At 41.8% G+C, this 22,395-nt stretch overlaps 1 protein-coding gene across 5 annotated transcripts; it reads left to right on the forward strand.

Moving 5' to 3' along the window:
- The first annotated feature begins 7,558 nt into the window (after nt 1–7,558).
- On the forward strand, nt 7,559–18,002 carry zbtb18 (zinc finger and BTB domain containing 18). 5 transcript variants are annotated; one of them, XM_088086671.1, is made up of 3 exons: nt 7,559–8,016; nt 10,094–10,235; nt 13,120–18,002. In XM_088086671.1, exons 2-3 carry the CDS (start codon nt 10,220–10,222, stop codon nt 14,829–14,831), a joined length of 1,728 nt encoding a protein of 575 aa, XP_087942797.1. In that variant the 5' UTR covers nt 7,559–8,016; nt 10,094–10,219; the 3' UTR covers nt 14,832–18,002. The 5 variants fall into 5 exon arrangements, with proteins under 5 accessions (XP_087942797.1, XP_042358698.1, XP_042358696.1 ...); XM_042502764.2 differs by lacking the exon at nt 10,094–10,235 and having other exon boundaries at nt 7,560–8,016; XM_042502762.2 differs by lacking the exons at nt 7,559–8,016; nt 10,094–10,235 and adding an exon at nt 11,472–11,667.
- The last annotated feature ends 4,393 nt before the right edge of the window (nt 18,003–22,395 follow it).

The following is a 22,395-nucleotide window of genomic DNA, read 5'->3' on the forward strand; positions in this document are numbered from 1 at the left end:
ATAAACTTTAGTCTTTAAACTGATTTATTCAGTCAATTTTAAATTAGTTATGGCACTATTTTTCTCATAAACAAAATGCAATTTAATTAATTTCATAATTCATTTTAGGCTTTTCTGGGGCCTTCCTCTCATTGGGATCCTGAGTAATTAGTCTCACTTTTCTCCTGACAACGACACCACTATTTTTCTGTTTGAGTCTCTCTCAGTGCCACACAGTTTGCATAAAATGTGTTAAATCTTCAACTGAAAAAATCTCATCCGAGTCCCATCCATGTGCATATTTATCTATAATTTCTTTAATGAAAGCAAAATAATACAGGTATACATGCTGCAGACATCTCCACATTATTACTGCATTCACTACAAATATGAGCATGAGAAGACAGATGTGCATTTAAACTGTAGGATTCTTGTTATAACACCTCTTCCAAGACTTCTTTTTCTTTGTCACTTTGGCTGCTCTAGGTGTATTCAGGGTGTTTGGATCTATACTGGGTTTGCTGATATCTGGGATGCAGAGAGAAAAGAGGGCAGCCAACTGAACTAATAGACATTGCTCCCATCTCTCCATCTATCCCTCTGTTTCTGTCTCTGCCTCGGAGGATGGATTGATCTCATCGCCCCGGGGCTGAGATTCAAACATCTGTCTGCCCCCCTCCTCCTTCCCTTCCTCTGTCAGCCAGCCAGTGTCTCCCAGAATGTCTTCCCTCTTGGTTGCCTCTATTACAGGCATGATGAGGGAAGCTGTGGGGCGCACCAAGGAGAACTGGGAGGCTCCTGGATGGATATAGAGATATATGGACAGCATGTGTGGTCCCTAAATCCACCTGTACAGTACAGATGAAAAAAATCTGAATTACAGAATTTCTTGTCTTGTATCAAAAGTGTCCCAGTAATTTTACAGTCAACTTACTTGATGGGCTTGGTCCAATTTAGCAAATACTGCTGCCTTAAAGCTGTGCGAAACAATCCAGCAATTTACACTTGAAGGCTAAGTTCACCAAAAGTTCACAAGCTCACCTAGCACAAATGAGCAGGCAAATGTTACAGTTGAGCTGCATCGTATCATGGTATATAGGCTGGTATTATATCCTCCGAAAATACACACACAGGCACAGTTTTTATGATATCCCATGAATCAGAAGCCCAAAAATGACATTACATCCTTAACATAAAGTTACGTAATTAATTGAAGGTAACGGAGGCTGCTGAGGGTCGGCTTAGGCAAGTAAAGATACTGACGTTAGTTTCAGGGAAAGAAACATGGTAAGGACATACCTTAAAATAACTCCAAGTTCAAACCACTCTTAACACCAGTCTCCAGGGGAAAGTCCTGTGTTTTGTGAACCATTCACTGCTCCAACCTACCTCCCAACTGGGCCACTCGCAGTGTTGCCAGATTGGAAATGTTAAACTATCGCACCAGAGGCTAAAAATTATATGTATTATATGTATTTTGATCATGTCAGAAGTGATGCATCAACACAGATGTAGGAGCCAGGAAATTAGTAAAAATGAAACAGAAACAGAAACTTAACTAAGTGCTTATTGTAAGTGTCACAGTGGTCAAATTATCATACATTAGGAATTATTGATCGTACATTGGGCAAAATCATTGTACATATACAATAATTATCGTACATCTGGCAACACTGACTGCCCACGGTTGCATCCTTCTTTACGCCCCTCAGCGCATTGGTCACGTGATCACACCTTTTGTGAGTTATGTACAAATAACTGGCCCATCATTAAGTGGGATATGTATGAATTTTGGTGTATTTCTTGTCATGGGAAAAGGCATGAACAGTGAATGGACCTGTCTGAACAGCTCAAACCTCTCATTCATGATGCACGCTTCCTTCTGCACTATGATACAGTTGGCAGGTGTAGTTTGATAGAAAGAAAATAGTTCCTACATGAAACTGCTCCCAACGAGGTCTGTGGATAATCTTGAGTAACTGGGTTGTGATTTCTGGAAAGAGACATTGCTGTTGAGTTTTTATATTTTTTGGCACTTTGGGAACCACAAGTTCCATTATTTTGGAGAGAAGACAGCCATCTCTACAACCGATATCTCCAACACTCTGCAACTCACATTAAAACGATGTAGACTGATAAATTACAGGTTAGAGAAAATATATCTGTTTTTGGATTTGGGGTTGAACTGTCCCTTTAAAAAATCACTCCAAAAATTTACCTGTAAATAAAAGGTCAGATTGAACAATATTTCTGTGTCCCTAGAAAAAAAAATATATACGACATACATAAAAAGCGGCTGCTGTGTATTCAAAATGTTTCATTAAATGTATTTTCAATAAAGAGATCCCACATAAAGAACTCTGAGACACCATTTATGCTGCAAAAATAAGGATCATCATCAGAATCCCTTTTTCAGAGTTGCTTTCAAACAGCTGTCTGCGCCGAACACCTTTGAATATAAAAAGCCGTTGACAAGCAAAATATAATTAATGCTGGCAAGCAGAGGCAGAATCTGTGAGGCATACAGTCGTAATGTCTCAGGCACGGCCAGAGGTTTTCTCTCAACTGCTGCTTCTGCCAAATTTGGAGCAACAAAAAAAAGCTTTTTATTTGCTTCAGACAAAAAATATAAACCTGTACTGAGGATGATCTGCTTCAGGGGGACTGAAATAAAAAGAAGAATATTAGTATGCATTTTTGTGTGAAGTAGGCACCAGAAATACAGCACGCAGACACGGAAAACAAGTCAATTGTGTCTCAAAAGGCAACAACTGCAAGTCAGGTAAGTGTAAACAAATTGTAAAAAATCTTAATAAAGAAATTGCTTTTTCTTTGCTTTTATATATGAATACACATTTTTTCCAGATACTGAATATTGTTTCAATACATCCCCTGTACAGCTCTAGTTTTTAATGTTTTCTTTTTTTATTTTCCTCTTTGTAAATGCTCGGCATCATATTTTTTATATAAATGTCATGCCAACAAAGCTTTATTAGACTGAACTGAATAGAGAGAGAGTATTAGAGTGTAAAATGTGGGATCTACAGCGACCTCCAGAGGTGGTAAGCAGAAAATCTATTTAATACAATGCTGTATTTACACTGACACAACACACAAATTAGTCTGGACTCTATGCACTGTGTAATGCATATCTGAAGGAAACAAACAACTGATAGAACAGTTTGAAGATCTGTTGAAGGTCTGACTCTAAATACATATGACTGTTTGTGCACGTGTGCATTCAGTTTCCTCTCAGTAGTTAAGTAAAAAAAGAGAACAAAACCTAAATAAAAACATGTTGTCTTTTGCAGTGGACGTGTGAATACATGCTCTGCTTTTCACGTTGGTCTTTTTATGGTTTTTTTGTGTGTGTTTGCCTTCTGCTTTGTCTTCAGCTGCAGGGAGGATGAAATAGTAGTACAGATAATTTCAAACATCAGGCTGGCTCTGCTTATTTGGCTCACATGTGTACACACGCGCACACACACACACACACACACACACACACACACACACACACACACACACAAGGCTGTATTCTGGCATCTGTCAGTGGCAAAAACAATACATGGATCAGAGAGGGGAACACAGGAGCGGTGGAAGAAGTTTAGAAAATTGCACAGGAATCTCTTGAGGCATCCGCACACACAGACACATACATAACAGATTTCAATGCATTCAAGGCTATCTGAAGTACATCTTTCTCTGTACAGTGTCCTCTATACATACGAGCAACAAAAGAGACAGCAAAGTGAGTCTTCCACACATCATCCTGCACACTGAGGGAAAATTACTCTAAAAAAGGAGCCCTAATATGAACATAAATCTGCAATTACCCTCAAAAACAGTTGGACTACTTTAAAATTATTGCCCAAATTAGCTGATAGTTTTAAAAAGTCCGTCTTTAAATCTAATTTTCTGTACAGGCCCTCATGTTGAACTGTTCCCTGCCCGTGGGCCTAATTGTATTTTCGTGCGTGAACAAGGGGCTCATTGTGATGCGCTGGTAACGTGGATCCCCCCAAATTGATAGACACATAACAGGGTCATCATTCATTTGCATTTTAACAAGTCCTTCAGCTATGACACCGGATCGTGTGAATTCATTACCACACAGGACTACAGTTCATCCAGCCATCTATTAGTAACGCCAATTAGTTTACTGGGACAGGTTTAGGGGGATGCAGACTCACTCAGGCAACCAGGGCTGCCCAAACTTTTTCATGTCAAGGCTCCCATGACAGACATTTGATTGAAGAGTTTTGTCTCACTGACCCACATTTTAAAGGATATTTGAAAATGGCAGAATAAAACCTTGGATCAGAAGTGATTTCAAAATGTAATAAGTGTCTAGTGTATTAAATATCAGATTTATTTCCAATTAACTTGTTGTTCGTTGCATTCGTTCGTTGTATTATTTGTATTTAGGTCTCTTTTCATTTAAGTCCCTTGATTTGAGCACTTGAACATCCTTTTCTTCAAACTTGCCTTTTTTTCTGGACACACTGCTGCTGATGTTGCTCTGCGTCCTAGATTTTTCTTGTCTCTTGGATGTCATGCAGGAAACTTACAACCCAAATGTCTCCGGCTCTGCAGCTCTTCACACTGCAGAAGACATCCCTCACAAAATAGTTATAAAAAAGTCAAACCTCAGGCAGGTATATGACAAAAACACACATAAGACTGCAGATAAATGTGAGGTCCCATGTAGAGGATAACTGCAGTGATAACAAAACAATTTTTTAATACTCAGCTGAAGCAACAGAATGATCCAGTGTGATGCAACAACCTGTTTATTGAAAACTGACACTTACAGGTTAAACAGGCCTCGCCACACCAAGCCGTGATATTTCTGAGCAGGGCAAAGGAAGCTATAGGTTTCCCATAAAGGTGCCAGTTATTTCTGGGACTTATAACCTGTTTTATTCATCAAAGGCCTAATTGTGCATCTTAGCATACAAGGCCACTGCTCGATCTACATTATTAATTTAAAGAAGACTGTTATTACTTTCCTGATTGCTCCATTTTTGTCCAGAAGACTCATTTTAGGGACTTTGTCTATCACCTTTAGTATGCCGTAAATCAAATGAACTCACCTCTACCTCCATTTTCATTTATACAGCTACATTTTACACGCACAGATTTTGACACTGAGGGTTTGTCCTGACTACAAGTACACTGACGAGCAGACAGCCCATCCCAAACTGAAGGCATGCATGTAAACTGTAATCAGTCCTAAAGGTGTTGGATGGACAATATACTGACAAAGTGAATCCAAAAATAGGTTATTGTATATGAATACCAAAAATAAATTAACTCTCTTTTTTGGGTGGTTATGGTGACTGTGATAGATAAATTAATGGTGGAGGGCTGCATCAAATTATTATTTGTCATTGATTCATCTGTAAATTAATTTTCCAACTGATTAAGTAATCGTTTAGTCAATGAAATGTCAAAAAAAGAAGTAAAAACTCATCACTTGAGCTCTTCAGAACATCATAATGTTCAGAGAAAATCAACAAATCAGCACTGGAGAGTGCTTGACATTTTCAAATCATAAACAAATCAAATGCTTAATTGATTTTTTCAACATTGTTGTGATCAATTATTGGACTAACTGTGTCAGTACCAGAGTTATGCAAATGAGAAGGGCAAGAAATAGTCAAGTAATACCACAGTGTAGAAGTACTCAATTACGAGTAAGAGTCCCGTATTAAAAATGTACTTTAATAAAAGTACAAATGTGTAGGCATCAAGATATAGCCTTGTTTAAGTACCAAAAGTTAGTAAGTAAGTAAGTAAGTAATTAGTAATTGCAATGAAGTAATTATGCACATTGGAAGTTTAGAAAAAAATATTTTTATAATAAGTATTTTTCCTTGAGCCTCCCTAAGTAACTGCAGAAAAATGCATGACCCTTCCTCCACCACAAATAACCATAATCCACAGTTTCTGTCTGTCATAAATGGTGTGATATGGAGATTTTTAAAGAAAATGTGTCTTTCAAACCCTTAAACATACCATAGAATTACTTAGGTAAAGTACACTATAAGTACCTCAAAACTGTATTTAAATGCAGTCCAGTAGATAATCATGTTATCATTTTCTGGAAGTGGTGATTATTTTTAGATTATTAGACCAAAGCTGTTGTTATTTAAACAATGCAATGTCAAAATTTTACTTCATTAGAAGTATAATAGCATCAAAATATACTTAATGTATTAAATATAAAAGTATTAATCATGCAGACAGGCCCATTTCAAAATAATGCAAATTACTGGATTATAATCACAATCATAATGTTGCAGCTTGTAAAGGTGGAGCTAATTCTAGTGACTTTGCATACTGTCTGGCAGCTAAATCTATAATAATAAAGCATATTTTATTCACTGACATTATTTTTTAACAATCCAAATCTGCAAACTAATTTAAGTTATCAAGTATGAGGAGTAAAAAGTTCAATATTTAGGATAAAATAAGATAAAACTTTATTTATCCTAAAGGAAATTGATGTGCAGCAGTTTGGATGCAAAGTGGGAAGGTCTCAGAGGTCTCAGATAATAATAATGAGCAAATGAAGTGCAAATTTTAAACAAAAGATGATATGCAAACATCAACTTGCCTATATTGATGTAATCTAAAGGTAAGCATTAAGTGTAATTACTCAACTAAAGTAGGCTACTTGAGTAGTTACTTTACACCACTGCAAACAGTAGTAAACAGTGTTTTTTTTTTAAATCTCTGGTAGTGGTGCACCTGTTTTCTGTGTCTTTGATTAACACCTAATATTTGTTGCCATCAGCACAAAGTCGAAATGAGAACAGAAAGCTGTTATTATTCCAACAATGCAAAAAAAAGCCCCTCCCACATTGACGCCTGTCCCAAATATAAGTCCGTTGAGGTCAGTGGTATAAGCAAATTATAGCCTGAGCTATTAATTGAAGTTCTACAGTAGTTACTTTCCACCACTGCAAACAGAAGTAAACATTTATTTATTTATTTTATGTAATTATTATAATTATTATTATTATTTGTATCTCTGGAAGGGGTGCACCTGTTTTGTGTCTTTGATTAACACCTAATATTTGTTGCCAGCAGCACATAGTCAAACAGAAAGCTGCTATTATTCCAACAATACAAAAAAAAAAAAAACTGGGGTCCCATATAGATGACTGTCCCAAATATAAGCCTGTTAAGTTCAGCGGTATAAGCAAATTATAGCCTGAGCTATTGATTGAAGTTTTACGGTAGTTACTTTCCACCACTGCAAACAGTGGTAAACATTTATTTATTTATCTATTTTTATTTGTGTGGGCTATTATTTATTTATTTTTGTATCTCTGGAAGTGGTGCACCTGTTTTGTGTCTTTGATTAACACCTAATATTTGTTGCCAGCAGCACATAGTCAAACAGAAAGCTGTTATTATTCCAACAATGCAACATTAAGCATTAACCATTTTTTTTTACCCTGTCAAGGTGGTGCACCTGCTCACATTAGCTCCGCCTCCACCCCCCCTCAAACCCCCCACCCCCTTGCTCTAGTTAGACTACAGTACCCATGCCGCACCGCGCCGCTCTCCACTCTCTCGCTCTGCGCTGCGCCAGTCCGCCTCACTGACTGACTCGCAGAACCAGTTGGTTTGGCCCAGCTTCTTCTTCTTCTTCTTCTTCTTCCCCCTGCCTTCTCTGTGTTGTGTGCTGCCGCTGTTGTTGTTGCCTGGTGTCAACCTACGCCGACGAGAGAAGAAGACATATCCCTCCCTCTCCTCTGTCGGAGGGCCGCTTCCAATTTGCCTTCACTTTCCTCCTCGCCGGCTCCATTGGCTTCCGCGCCGTGCCAGTCAACTCGCCTCCTCTCCCAGCCCGAGTTGAGCAGCAACAGCTCGGAAACATCTGGCCGCCGCAGAGTGCTAGACTCCCCGTCCCCTCCGCCTGCTCGCCCCTTCGGCAGCCTGTTATGGAAATTAGTCCAAAGTCAATCTAGTTTTGGGGAAAAAGGAGGATTTGACGGAGGAAGACGTCGGACCGTGTTGTCTGTAAGTGTCTTAATACCGGAGTCCGATTAAAGGAGGCTCAGGAGAGAGAGGGTGGGTTACGGAGGGGAAAAAGTAGCTAAACCTTCCTTAGCATTACTGTGTTGTCTCCTCGCTTTAATAGTTGCTATGTTAGCTCTCCCTCCTCGTTGTTTTAGCAGCTGTTGTCATACCACCGGGGCCTTCAACACAACTGTAAATAGCTCAATATTGTAGCCTCTTCGCTTTACTTTTGTTAGCAATGATCGGGCTATAGCTAGCTGCGTGGGTCACTGTGTCTCTGTCTTTCTGTGTTTCTTTTTATGTCTCCTCTTGAGAAATTAATTATCTTGTTAATTTGTTCGCCAACAACCCCACAACATTACCTCAGCACTACTTTGACTTTTTTATGCAAATTAACACGCGTACAAACACCAGCTGTGCTGCTTAAATTAACTTAACGTGCATTTTTGGTGTAATTTACATCAAACTGATTATCGCGTTGCGGACTTGTCTTTGCACAAGTGTTTAAAAAAGCGCTGTCATTGCGGTAAATTGTGTCAAAGTGAAAAGGAAAAAAAGAAATTGTGCAGCGACACTTTCTAACAGTGTAATCAAAGATGTTAAGTCAAACTCCAGTGGTGAAGTTAGTTAAAGTTTAACTCGGATAATTTAATGCGTCAGACTTTGAAAGCCGAATTATTGCACAAGCTTATTAAAGATTGTAGAAGTTAAAGTCGACAATATTTTAACACCGATAAAACTATTTTAAGTGCTTTTGTTAAAAAAAAGTGTCGCTTTATTGGAGAACTTTCGGGAAAAGTTTACTTGGATTACCCAGAGGTGTTTGCAATTAAATGTCGTACGTGCTGCTTATCATTACAAATTATAAAACTAAAAGAAAATAATACTTAAATAATTTAGCACCACATTTATGTACCTGCACATGTGTTTTGTTTCAATAATTTAATACACACGCATGCTATATTTAAAACTTCATTAATATGTTAATTTGTATAATTTAAATGGAAACCAAAAGTACTTTTGCGCTATATGCGTATATTAAATTACTGGGAATTCACGCGCTCCCAACCTGCAGACTTTCACTAAAACGAAAGCGAAATAAAGCTGTTGTAATAAGTTTCTCCGCGGTTTATTAAAGGCTTGTATGTCTTTTGTTCGGGATTTGCACTCATTAGGTTCTTTCTTTATGACTTGCTCTCATTGTTTTTCAATTTTTGTTCCTGTCCGAATAGTCCGAGCAAGGAGGAGGAGGAGGGGGGAGGATGGATAGATAGATGGATGAATGAATGAGTGAATGAATGAATACAAGACGAGGCAGCGGCGCTGAACCGTAAAGAAGTGGAAAACAATATCAGCTGCGTGCGTCTGTCAGTTGCAAATGTGCTGTGCTGGCCTTTGTTTATGAGAAGGAAAGAAAGACAGAGGAGTGTTCAAAAATTAGGAAAAAAAGTTTTTTTTTGCACAGAACCTCTGTATTTATTCTGCAAACTTTGCTTTCCCTTGATAGTTTTGGTTGCAGTTGTGGCTGCATGATTTGCTGTGTAAACTCCAAAATCATCACTGCATTTTGTACACCCGTGTTTTTTTTTTCCCAGAGAGAAAAAGGGGGAGAAAGAGAGACAAAGTTGCGTGGTGTTGGTGTTGGTAGAATGAAAGAGGAGTCTGGTGGCAGGAGTGTAGAGGAGGCAGCATATGGCTGTAGAAAGAGCACAGCTGGAGGTAGCATCTCCATCTGAGGATGATGTCAGAGCAGCTGACAGGCTGCCATCCACCCCACCTCCTCCTCCTCCATCCCTCCACCGCCTCCACCCCTCCCCAGTCCTTTATTGTGAGTCTCAGCGGCAGCCTGGGAGAGTTAGTGCTGTGTATGTGTGTGTGTGTGTGTGTGTGTGTGTGTGTGTGTTTGTGGCTGCCGATCAGCGCCAGTTAGGAGGAGGAGGAGGAGGGAGGTGGTATCTCGTTCCCCCTCCAACATCTCCTCCACTTTGCATCTGTCCCTCGCAGTTTGAACAGCGTGTTTTTTTTTGCCTGCCTCCCTCTTCTTCTTCTCTCCTCTTCTACCCACTCATTGATTCAGAGAGAGCGAGCGAGGAAGAGAAAGAGCAAGAAAGAAAGAGAGAGAGAGAAAGAGAGAGAGATACACACACAGCCATTCCCAGCCAGAGAGCCCAGCTATTCTGCTACAGTGGAGTTAATCAAGTTGATGCATACTGCTGCAGGTATCGTTTTGTGTGTGTGTGCATGTGTGTGTGAGCGTCCGGGGGTAGTGGAGTAGTTATTTTGTTTTGTTGTGGGGATCTCCGGTGTGTCAAACCAGTGTGAGCGCTGTGTGTGAAGCTACTGGTGAGTAGTAAACTCGTGTTGGTGCTGCCTGTCTGAGGTGTAATTGCAGTCCGGGAACTCTGCTGTGTTTTGTAGTCTAGAGAGAGCCGCATTTAAAAATCCAGCTTTTGCATTTTGTTTTTAGTGTTGACAGGCATTTTGTTCAGACGCTAATTAATTGACAGCAAAGTTACAAGTGGGAGAACATTTTAAACCAAGATTGTTTTTCCAGTTAGTTCAGTATAATTGCAAATGAAAGTAATGTTTTTTTATGTTTAATAAAAAAAAGAATATTATGAAAAAAACATAATTTAGTCTTTTTAAAAAATTGGTTTAAATTTGAGCAAATAAAATTAATATCATTTTTATTTAATAAGCTAATAAAAAAAATGTCAAGCCGGTATTTAATCCTAATCATGTAATCTGTTTTTTCCTTTCAGTTAAATCTAACTCGCTGTAAAAATTACTTGAAAGCATGTGCTGTCTTTTTTTTCCCCCTCCTGACGGCTGGAGTAGAGGAGACTAATTTAGAAGTTGCAGATTTGAGCTGCCTGAATTGGCTAGACAGCTGTAATCGCACTCCCTCCTAGTCTTAATCTCTTTATCTGGCTAGCAGCTGCCATATGGCCCCCGTCAGCTGGATCAGATGTGGGTAAGCCTCCCTCCCTGGCCGTCCCAGCCTCTCTCCCTCACCCTCTCCCTCCCTGCCCCTCTGTGTCTCTCTCAGACCCCTGCCTGAGCTAACTGGCTGGGGCCGGGCGGGCCGGGTGACGGGCTGCTGCCCTCCTGAGCCTCCGCTGACGGCTCCCTCCCCACCGCCGCCACCGCCGTCTTTATTTTTAGCCATCTTTAAGGATTAGGATTGATGCTGTGACGAGCAGGGCACTTACAGTGATTGTATTGTAAATCTTCTCTTCTGGGTGGTGGTGGGCGGAGGGTGGTTGGGGGTTGAGGAAAAGGGCAGTTTCTACTATGGGGCGGATGTGCTTGGTTCTTCTTGTAAGATTCGGATGGGTGTGTGAGTGACGGATGGTGTGTGTGTGTGTGTGTATGGAAGGAGGAGGTGGCAGAGGGGTTTGGCTGGACGGAGGGGGGGATGGGGGGATGAGGTGGGAGGTGGTACACCCTTGTCCCCGTAAGCCCCCTCATTAAAAGCAGTCTGAACGAGCCGCAGGGCGAGCACACACACATACACACACAGTCTCACACACACAGTGACATTCTTGGTTTAGCTTCATTCAAATGAGGTGATTTAACTGCTTTGGTTAACACAGTGCAGAGCGGGACCGATGTATTTTCTCAGGCAGGACAAATCGACTTGGTTAACAGGTGGGACTTAATGATTGTAAAGATTTCAGCCTCGTTATCGCCTTCTGTCAATTTAGTTCATTTATTTTAAATTTGACTCTTTTTTCCAAAGGACACCTGAAGAGCGTCGCTGCAAGTTTTTTTTTTTTCCCCCTCTTGTCTAATCTTACTGCTAAAGCCGGTGCTCGCAGGTTAAACGAGGGACAAGCTGTTTTGTTTTCAACAGTGCTATTTCAATTGGCCAGTTTTCCTGCTCGACTTAGCCTGTGGAGGTGGTTGGTAGGTAGGCTGGTACTAAGTGTGTGTGTGTGTGTTTAGTGTGTACGTGAGGACAGTGTGTGCAGCTGAAAGCCGGTTACCTAAAAGGGCTGTGCCAGGCCAGGCCAAAGTGGGTTAATAAAAATAACCAGCGTAGGAGCAGCGACAATCCAGGAGTGCAGGCAGAGGAGTTAGAGAGATACAGAGAGAGAACGGAGAGACAGAGTAGAAGAATCTGTCGCTGCTGGTTTACCTGAGATTAAGTCTGTCTGTGGGTAAAGACTTAGTGATTATTCTTTAATTGCTGTTATTCTGTTTTGATTGTAACTAATCTTTTTTTTCTTTTTTGGCCCCATTTTAATCTATTTTAGAGAAAGTAAATAATAATAGAAATAACATCAGTATTTGACGTCGTTGGATAAATGCATGACTTTACATCTACCTGCTTCGTGTTTTTGAATTAGAGCAGAGATATTTTCTGTTGATGTTAAGAGTGTAAGTTAAAAAATCATGGCTGTGCATAGGTTATTACCTCTAAAAAAATTCGAAACGGATTCTAAATATATGTGGTATCTGCGATGCATTTTTTGTCACATTTTAATATACTTTCTATGTTTTAAAAAGTGTTTCTTTTTCTGCTTCACTGTCTTCCTGTTTTTACTGACCTATCTTCTCCTGATGTGTGTTTTTCCGCTCGTTCGTCCTCTTCTCTGTAGTTTGTTTTCAGCATCACATACCATATGTGTTTTTGGCATTTGTCTCCTCTTTCTTGCGTCTCTCGGTTTTTAATTTTTTTTTTTTTAATTGGCCTTGAGATAATTTTGTTTGCAGAAATTGCGTAATTAACAGAAAAACCTGAGTGACGATAAGAACGGTGTCATGATCTCTACACTTAACTTAAATGTCTTATCACATATTTAATTTTAAAACTTATATTGAATGTGCTTCTCGTTAAAATCTCATTGTTCCTGTCCTCTTGGGATTTAAATTTTCCTTTGCAGATTTTGTTTTTCATCTACAATTCTTGGTTCCCTTTTTTCTTGTGTATTTATTTATGTTCCCTGGACAAATTTTGAACAATGAAAATGAACAAATCTCTAATTTTAACATTTCATTTAAATTTCATTTTAAAAAGTCACATTAAGTGTAAAATCAGAGCTCTTTATCAGATGTATCTAACATTGTTTCTCCCTCTGTGTCTCTGTGTGGCTGCAGGTTATGAGGACGGCAAGATGGAGTTCCCAGATCACAGCAGACATTTACTCCAGTGTCTGAGCGAGCAGCGGCACCAGGGCTTCCTGTGTGACTCCACGGTGCTGGTGGGCGATGCCCAGTTCCGGGCCCACCGTGCCGTGTTGGCCTCCTGCAGCATGTACTTTCACCTCTTCTACAAGGACCAGCTGGACAAGCGAGACGTGGTGCACCTCAACAGCGACATTGTCACAGCCCCGGCCTTTTCCCTGCTCCTGGAGTTCATGTACGAGGGCAAGCTGCAGTTCCAGGACCTTCCCGTAGAGGATGTGCTGGCAGCGGCCAGCTACTTGCACATGTATGACATTGTCAAGGTGTGTAAGAAACGTTTGAAGCAGAAGGCCACGGCGGAGGCAGACAGCACGCGCAGAGAAGAGGACGGTGGCTCCAGCTGCTCCGATAAGGCCGACAGTCTATCAGATGGGTCTACGGGCCGGCCTGCGACTGCCGACCTGCTGCACAGTGATGAAGAGGAGGAGGGGAAGGGCGAGGGAGGACCGCTGTGGCTGAGGCTGCCGTCTGCAGACAGACCAGGGACGCCAGCCATGGCTACAACAAGCCCGCACGGCGAGGCGGAGATGCAGGGTGGGGAGGCGCTGGGGGAGGGAGGGAAGCTGCTTTCCCCGGCAGGCAGCCCCACCAGCTCCACCGGATCCCTCTCACAGAGATCCCACCGCTCCGTGAGCTCTCGTGGAGGGCACAGGGGCAGGAGGGTGTCGAATGATGCGGCTGACTGCGTCCTGGACCTGTCAGTCAAGCCGATCGCCGGTAGCAACCACAGTAACCACCACCAGTCCTATTTCAGCGGAGCAGCCACACCAGACAGCCTCCAGAGCCCATTGGCTGTGAGGGTGAAGGTGGAGAGGGGTGTGGCTTCGGACGAGGAAGAGGAGCTGGGAGGTGGGGACTATGAAATGGAGCACAGCGGCATCACCAAGGCCACGGTTCCCAGCGCCAACGGGGGCCTGACCCACCACGGGGTCGGAGGGCCTCTGTCGGCCCAGAGGAGGCTCGGCCTGGAAGCGCACCTGTCCGCTCTGCGAGAGGCCTCTCTGGCCTCGGAGCTGGAGCGTGAGGAGAAGCCTTCGGCCACGGCAGACGACGAGGACATACTGGGGGGTGAAAATGAGCGCGCCCAGGCCGAGGCGGCCAGCATGGATAATTCCCTGCTGCCCTACGTCTCCAACATGCTCTCAGCGCAACACACCCAGATCTTCATGTGCCCGCTGTGTAACAAGGTATTCCCCTCCCCGCACATCCTCCAGCTTCATCTCAGCTCCCACTTCAGGGAGCAGGAGGGCATCCGCTCCAAGCCCGCCGGGGACGTCAACGTGCCCACCTGCACCATCTGCAGCAAGACCTTCTCCTGCATGTACACGCTGAAGCGCCACGAGCGGACACACTCCGGTGAGAAACCCTACACCTGCACCACCTGCGGCAAGAGCTTCCAGTACTCACACAACCTCAGCCGCCACGCAGTGGTGCACACGCGTGAGAAGCCGCATGCTTGTAAGTGGTGCGAGCGGCGCTTCACGCAGTCCGGGGACCTCTACCGACACATTCGCAAGTTCCATTGCGAACTGGTCAACTCGCTGTCAGTGAAGAGCGAACCGCTGGCGCTGCCCAATGTCAGGGATTGGGCGATTGAGGACAGCTCCCAGGAACTGTGGAAGTAGAAACAGACTGTTTGATAAAGGGAAAGAGAGCGGAGAGTGACAGAGGGGCAGAGAGGCATGGGGAGGTGAAAGGGAGGTGGCAGAGTTTGATATTTGGGGTTCAAGTCATGTTCTAATGTGTCGCAAAATCTCATTCAATTGCACTTTAATAGCACATGAAAATGTTACTACTGAGTTGTTTTTTTTTGTTGCTGTTTGGGGTAATTTTGTTTTATCTATTTTATTCGGATCTCTTTATTTTTATCTGGCATAAGTTCTGTTTGATGGTTTTTGTTGCGTCTGAGGACGTGGATCCCAGTGAGAATGTCTCGCCTTCTCGAAGAGTTTTCACTCTGTTTGTGTTTCATCTCAGACACAACACTCCGGCGCTGGCCAGCGTATCGGTCCCAGTTCCACAGACAGCAAATACCACTGCAGGAGTTCAGGTCGAACACACTGAAGTGAAAAAGCATTACAATACACTAAACGGGTACTGTGATCACCACCACACACACACGGTTTGAAGAAGTGTGTGTGTGCGTGATACTGCACTACTCTGGCAAAAATTTCACCTGACGTGCGTGAGTGTGTGTGAGTGTGTTTTGTGTGTATTAATTTTATTTTCTACTGGCATGGAGGTGTCGTTGGCGAAGCGCTCCCCGCTTCTCTTGTTAAGCTCTTTGGTGTTGTGTGTTCAGGGTAAAGCTGACTGACTGACAGACAAACTGATGGCACTCATGCAATGCACAGCCTCCTTTTTTCACTTCCAATCAATTTGAAGTATTTTCTAAAAATGAAAAGACCTTTACAAATTATTATAATAATTATTATTATTGTTATTAATAGAATTTTTTCTTAAATCTAGCTGGCAGTCTTTAAAACATCTCTTGTTGGAAAGGTATTTAATTTAAGGTTGTTGTATATTGTTCTGCTATAGTTTTAGAACTTAAATCCGTTACATTTTTTTTTTTTAAATTAATGATTATTATTATTATTATTATTATTATTATTATTATTATTTTGTTACTTTTTTGTAATGGGACCTGCTGTTGTTGCATGACGTCCAAACCTGTATATTTTAAAATAAAAATGTGAATTTGCTGTATTACTGTACACATTGTAATTGATCAAATATTTGACAACAGGCTTTCCTTTTTCTTTTCTTTGTGAATACTACTCCAGGGTGCGGTCTGTTGAAAAACTGAATATTATTCTCACGACTATGGAAAAAAATGCATGAAATTTGATTTTGTCTTAAACCTTTAAGTTGTGGTTTTTGCATTGGGGCGGGCGGTGGGGTGGGGATGTTTGAACACTTTTGACAGTGAAAAGTTGGATTTTTATTTTCTACTCGTCGTAGGTCTGTCGCTGGGCTCCTAGAAGAATGTTACCGAATGTGTTTCCGTCGGATGTTGAAGCGATATGATGAAGCATTTTTAAGCCTGTGTGTATATGCACTGATCTCTCTGCTGTGTGTATGTGTGTGTGTGTGTGTGTGTGTGTGTTTCTGAGCGTGTGGCTTGGTTATTACCAGTCAATTTAACCTACTGAAGATCTACGTCCACCCAGCACTTCTTCCTCCTCCTGCTCCTCCTCAGGCGTTCCTCCACTGCTGTATGTTTGTTTTCCATCTCTCGTGTCTCTGTCCTCTCCTGCTGTAGACGTGCTAAAGCCATTTCTTAATTATTTCTGCTCATTGGGCACTTACTTCAGGTCTGTTGAGTGCAGTTATGTGGCTCTGACTCGGCTAAAGCGCAAAGAATAATCGGAAGAAAAAAAGAAGGAGAGAGGCTGAAACTGTCCTGCTGAAAGTTGAAGGGTCAGATTTGTTCTGTCACGAGCTGTGTTGAGCTGATCGTGCTGATTCAGTACCCACCCAACTCAGTGCATCTCATGTTAGACGCAGTGGCGTTAATGTGATATCTGTGTGTGTGTGTTTTCCTCTTAAAACATAATCCTTACTTTGAGATCTATGGGAGAGAATTGGCATGCCTGAATGCACCTTTTTAAGCTAAAAGACATGAAATCAGATTTTTTGCTGAAAAGATGCCTTTATAAAAAAAACCAACATTTCTCACGCTATGGAAGTATTTGATACTGTAGAGCATTGGGAAATAGCTGTTAAAATCATGTATAAATTCATGGAATTTATTGAATTTACAGAAAATGATGTCTTATTATATTTTGATTATGTGATTGGAAAACTCATTTTTGTATGTGAATGTTAGGGGGGCTACATCAGTTTATTTTTTATTTTTTTAACATCTGTATCTCTAATTTTCTTGTTAGAATTTCAAAATAATGGTCAAGCGTTTATACAATCCAAAAAACATTTGACACAGAGATACTGAACGCTCCACATTTCCCCTCACTCAGATGTATGTGTGTGTGTGCACGCCCCCATTTATGTGCATGTGGTGGGTGGGGTGGTTGTATGTGTTGCCCTGTCATCTGGTGGCACCCACAGGCGTTGCCAATGCAACAGTGTGGGTGACATTGCGGCAGTTTGCACCGCATCGTCTCATTTTTTTTTTGTTTTTTTTCTTCCTTGAAACATTATTTCTTCACTGGCAGCGTCTCTGCATATGGGCTCAGTCCATCCTGCTGTTGTTTTCATCATTACTGCTGTTTTTTTGTTCTGTTCCTCTGGTTGTACTTGACCGCCTTAAACTGCTGTAGTCCGGGCTGTTTTTTTATTTTTAAAGTGTGAGGTGGAGTTGTGGGAGCGATGTTAAGCGCTCAAGACGCTGTGAAGTTAACCACCCTGATGAAACATCTCCATCTTTTGCTGTGCTTACTTGAAAACAAAGGGGGGAGATTTTTTTTTAAGCAAGGTATAAAAATAAAATGTTCAAATGTCATAGACAGTTTATGGAAAGGCAGACGGGGGGTGGGGGGCGTGAAGTGACTGAGTCTGTTTTGAGGACAATCACTGTCTGGGGAAAAAAAACAAGCAGATTTTCAGATATATTTGCTCCCTCTTGAGATTAAAAATTTTCTTTGCTTTTCTTTTTATGTTCTTTTTTCAGATTTAGTCATTTTTAGCTTTGACAATCATAGTTGGGTTGATTTTTTTTTCTCAAGGGGAGTAAATTCTAATTGTGTTTAGTTTTGTAATTTTTTGGTGTGCTGTTGTTGACATTTTTAAATTGTGTGCAAACTGCAATAAATTATAAGAATCTCGAAATTCAACCTTCGTGTGATGCTCTGTCTTTCTTTTTACTCGGACGAAATAAAAGCAGACACGGCTCGTTTTTTATATCATAACATATAACAATACATTTGTTAACGCTGAGTTTCAACTAACAGTTTCTTTATTGCCATTAAAATCACAACAATACCTGAATATTTGAATTTATCCTCTTTTTAGGCACATTTTATGGAAACTTTGGTCTTATTCGAAGCTCACATGCACAGAGTTACAGGTTGCAGAAGGGCTAGTGCACGAGGTTTTCACGTCCTGTTCCTTGCTGACTTGTGATGTGGGTGGAAGTTGTGTACGTGCATGTGTGTGTGCATGTTTATGTGTGTATGCATGATTATGTATGTGTGTGTGAACTCACTGTGTGCCTTTGCGTGCCTGCACAACTCCTGATATATCTGCTGTGCTGGTTGAAGCTACATTTGAGAGGGAAATGTGCAGCAGCTTGCTGAGATCCCTGCAACACACACACACACACACACACACACACACACACACACACACACACCAAAGCTCCTCAAGAACAGTTTTCCAGTAAAGAAATCAGCTTTAGCTAATGTATTGCTGCTCAGTAAACCTGCTTCCTACAGATGCTTTCAAAGCCCCTACACTCAGAGGCCAAGGAACAGCGATCATTAGGCCCCAGATGGTCTCTTCAGTAAGCCCCCGACGCACACTCACGCGATAAGCTCATGCCTAATCTTTATGACATTGTCTGATGAATGCCTAATATTCGTTTTAAGAAACTTCGAAGTTAAGTTTGGTGTCTGTTTCAGGTAGAGTTCAATCATTTTTTAACCTTTTTACTTGGTACTCTAACATTAATGTCACATTTGGAGATGTGACGTTTAAAATAGATTTTGTTTTACATTTTTTAGTTTCAAAATTTAAAAAATGATAAGTAATCAGTGTTTTTGAGGAATCTGCTCATTTCAGGCAGACAGCGGACATTCACAGATAACTGCTGCAGAAAGCATCCCCCATCCTTTGGTGATGCGCTGCTTGGTGATCATTAATTGCAATCTGCAGTGTTGTAAGTGAACATCTGCTTATAGACAACTGCTCTCTCTCTCTCCCTGTGAGGAGGCCGTGCGAGGTTTGCCGTGAATGTAGGTCATTAATTTGTTTCTGTCCTTTGTTTACTTAAGGAAGGGGGACAAAGGGGCAGCTGCAGAACCATTTGGCTGTGCCCAAGGCAGGCCAGCTCAACATGTTGGGAGGCTGAGACCAGCTTGGGCTCCTGTCTGGGGGCCCGGGCCCCTGCACTCTGCTGCTTCGCGTGAGGGAACGGCCTCTGCCAAGCTGCCAGGGAGTGCTCCCGTACCAGGAGAGGGAGAAAGAGGGGGAGGGAGATAAAGAGAAGAGTGTCATGTGGACTTGAAGCGTCCTGATGTTTGGCTTTTGTGCCACATTTTCAAACCAGTTTGCAGCTCGTGTCTCTGAGCTGACATCTGCAGGTTTGGCTGAGGGAAAACAATCTCCATAACTTTGTTGCAACTTCCAAAATCAGCCCAAGACAGCTGTTTCCATCTAAAGATGTTCCATCTAAAGTTTTAAAGAAAACAGGACACACATGTTTATGTAGCTTCTTGTGGGAGTGTTTTTGTGTATGATGATGTGTGAGAAATTTGTTCTTATGTCGCACCCAAGTAAGGATTTTTCTTTTGCATAAAAAAAGAAGCTGGTCAAATGTACAGTAAGAACAAAGCTGGGCCACAAAGACGACAACAAACAGGATTTCAGCTTTTAGCCTTGACAAGACGGCCGCGCCACAAAGCAAACGCTAAGAGCATTCATTCAAAGCTCATATGGCGCTGACGGGGGAGAAAAGCCTTTCTGTATCCTTTTCATGTCTGAGACTTGTTGATTCTCCGTGAAAAAAGGAAACACTCCCAGGCCAGGTCTAGCCACGGAAGAATTGACGGAGAGAGAAAGAGGAAAGCGGGGACAAACGTACTTGTGTGTGTACGTGTGTGCGTGTGTGCGAGTGATCGAGGATTGTCTGCATATTTAAAAGAGCCCCTTTGTCAGGCACTCAGCACAGCAGGACAGAAGGCAAGCAACAAGCGGCCCGCCTGCAAGCAGACAATACAGTGGCACTACACTGGCTGTGGAGGGAGGGCTGGAGGGGAGGGGTGGGGGCAAAAGGGGGGATATTTTTTTGGGAAAATCTGGGGGCACAGTGTCCCAGCAAGCCATCCATCCGTCCACTGCACCCTCCTCCTCCCTCTTCTCTGAAAACAAAAGGCGACGCAACTTGAATATCTGTGTGTCGCTGTGAGAGGGGGCCCCAAATACTACTTACCCCTTCTCTCTCTCACACACACAAATCAACATACACTCATAAGAAAAACTCAGATAAGACTGTCATTCAACAATTCACACACTTGCAAGAGCGTGCATGCACCAAGAACACCAGTTTATGCAACATACACACACACACACACACACACACACACACTCATACACAAACACAAAGGCCTCCAGCTGGTCTGTCTTTAGGGCTGGGCTACGATGGGATTAAACAGTACTTGTCCTTTGTGTGCTTCTTGTATGGAAGGAGAGCAGCCATGAACTCTCCACACAAGAGAGAAAGAGACATCGAGAAAGAGAGAACGGGACGGAGAGACGTAAATCCTTCCACCTAAAGGACTCATTTCAAGCAGATATGATAAACAGACAAATTAATTGGATTTAAGGTTAAAGCAACAACGAAGCCCCCGCGGGAAGAAACCAAACCTCTTTTCATCCCATCCTCTCCCAGCTGTGTGTGTGTCTGCCAGATAAGGGGCATTACCAGGGTGTGTTCGGGGTGTTGTTGGAAACTGCTGGCACCGGGACACATGTGCACGACTCAGCACTTTATCATCGCCATGGTGACCTGACGGGGTCACGCAGGGAGAGGTCCTTTCGTGTCACCAACTCAGCTGTCCGCTGTGTAGATGTTAACGGCGTTACTGTATGTGTGTGTGCGTGAGAGAGAGATGTGTGTGCAGGACATCTGCTGCACCTGCCTGCTGAGTTGTACACATGTATTAAGCACACACTCAAAAGTACAAACACACACACACATGACAAGTGAGCAGCAGTCAGCCAGCTGTGGTGTTGGGGAAGAGTCAAGTTCATTCTCCTCGTCTTGTCTTTCCTCCTGCTGAAACACAGTGGAGACCTGATGAAAGAGACACAGACACAATGCATTCTGGATAATAGCTCATGAACTGAGTGCTGCATCTTTTCATTCGTAGTGTAACAAATCACAAAATTCACAGCGTCACAGCGCTGTCAAGATGCGATACATTTTCAAACCAGCCAAAATATGAAGCGGTATGTGTCTTATATCCATTTGTCAGTTTATAATAACCTTTAACTTTATAGAAGTTTAAGATTTAAAACTTTGGAGTGAAACTTCAAGAATATTCCTGATCCATTTAGAGAAGTTTTATGGCAGCATGTGATTTTTTGTACATTTTGTGAAATAGATAACAAGCTAAAAACAAGGTATCATCTCAATATCTGAATGAGTCCTTCATAAACAACATACATATACCATGTTTGTCCATATATTCACAAAACAAAAAAAAGGAACTAAAAACAAAAAACTCAGATTCAGCAAACACGTTGCTCTGCATAGTGCTGAAACACGGCGCAGGATGAAAACAGTTTGATACCATAACATACATTAATACAATGCAATAGTATAATACACTACAGTTAGATATGGTACCATTTGATCTTGTCTTTGTTCAGTTAAAAGCACCACTAACATCAGTAGTGAATTCAAACATCATTTTGGGAGCAAAAATGGTGTAAATTCACACAATTAAGTACAGATAAATATGATACAATTCAATATGGTGCAATACTTTGCATTAAGATTGGATCATTTTTAACAAACAGACAGAAGACTGACACAACTTCTCTGTTTTGGCTAATGACTGAATATTTGTTATGTAGCTGACGTATGAAACGTAATGTGTCTTTATGTTTCCTGGCTATGTTCAGGCTCAAAAAACACTCAGATATGGTTCAGATAAGATCATGTTTTGGCCCAACATACCCAGTTTACCCAATCGCTGCTGGAGAATCCACAATGTCTTGCTTAAAAAGAATAGGTTTAGTTGTTTGTTGGTCATGAACAGTACATAGGAAGAAATCAAGCTTTGGCTTAAAAATACCTGGTTTTGGTGCCACGATCACAGGTGGAAATGCTGCAATGTGTCACTAAAATGACGTAGTTTTGGTGCCACAATTACTAATGAAAATGCTACTATGTCTTGCTTAAAAGCACCCAGTTTTGTTGATACAATCATTGTTAGAAATGTCACAATGTCTGGCTAAAAAAAACAAACTGTTTTGTTGTTTCTTGGTCTCGAACAGTGGTTA

Source organism: Plectropomus leopardus, chromosome 13, assembly GCF_026936395.1.
Source record: "Plectropomus leopardus strain MGB_pleo_1.0 chromosome 13, ASM2693639v1, whole genome shotgun sequence".
Lineage (NCBI taxonomy): Eukaryota > Metazoa > Chordata > Actinopteri > Perciformes > Serranidae > Plectropomus > Plectropomus leopardus.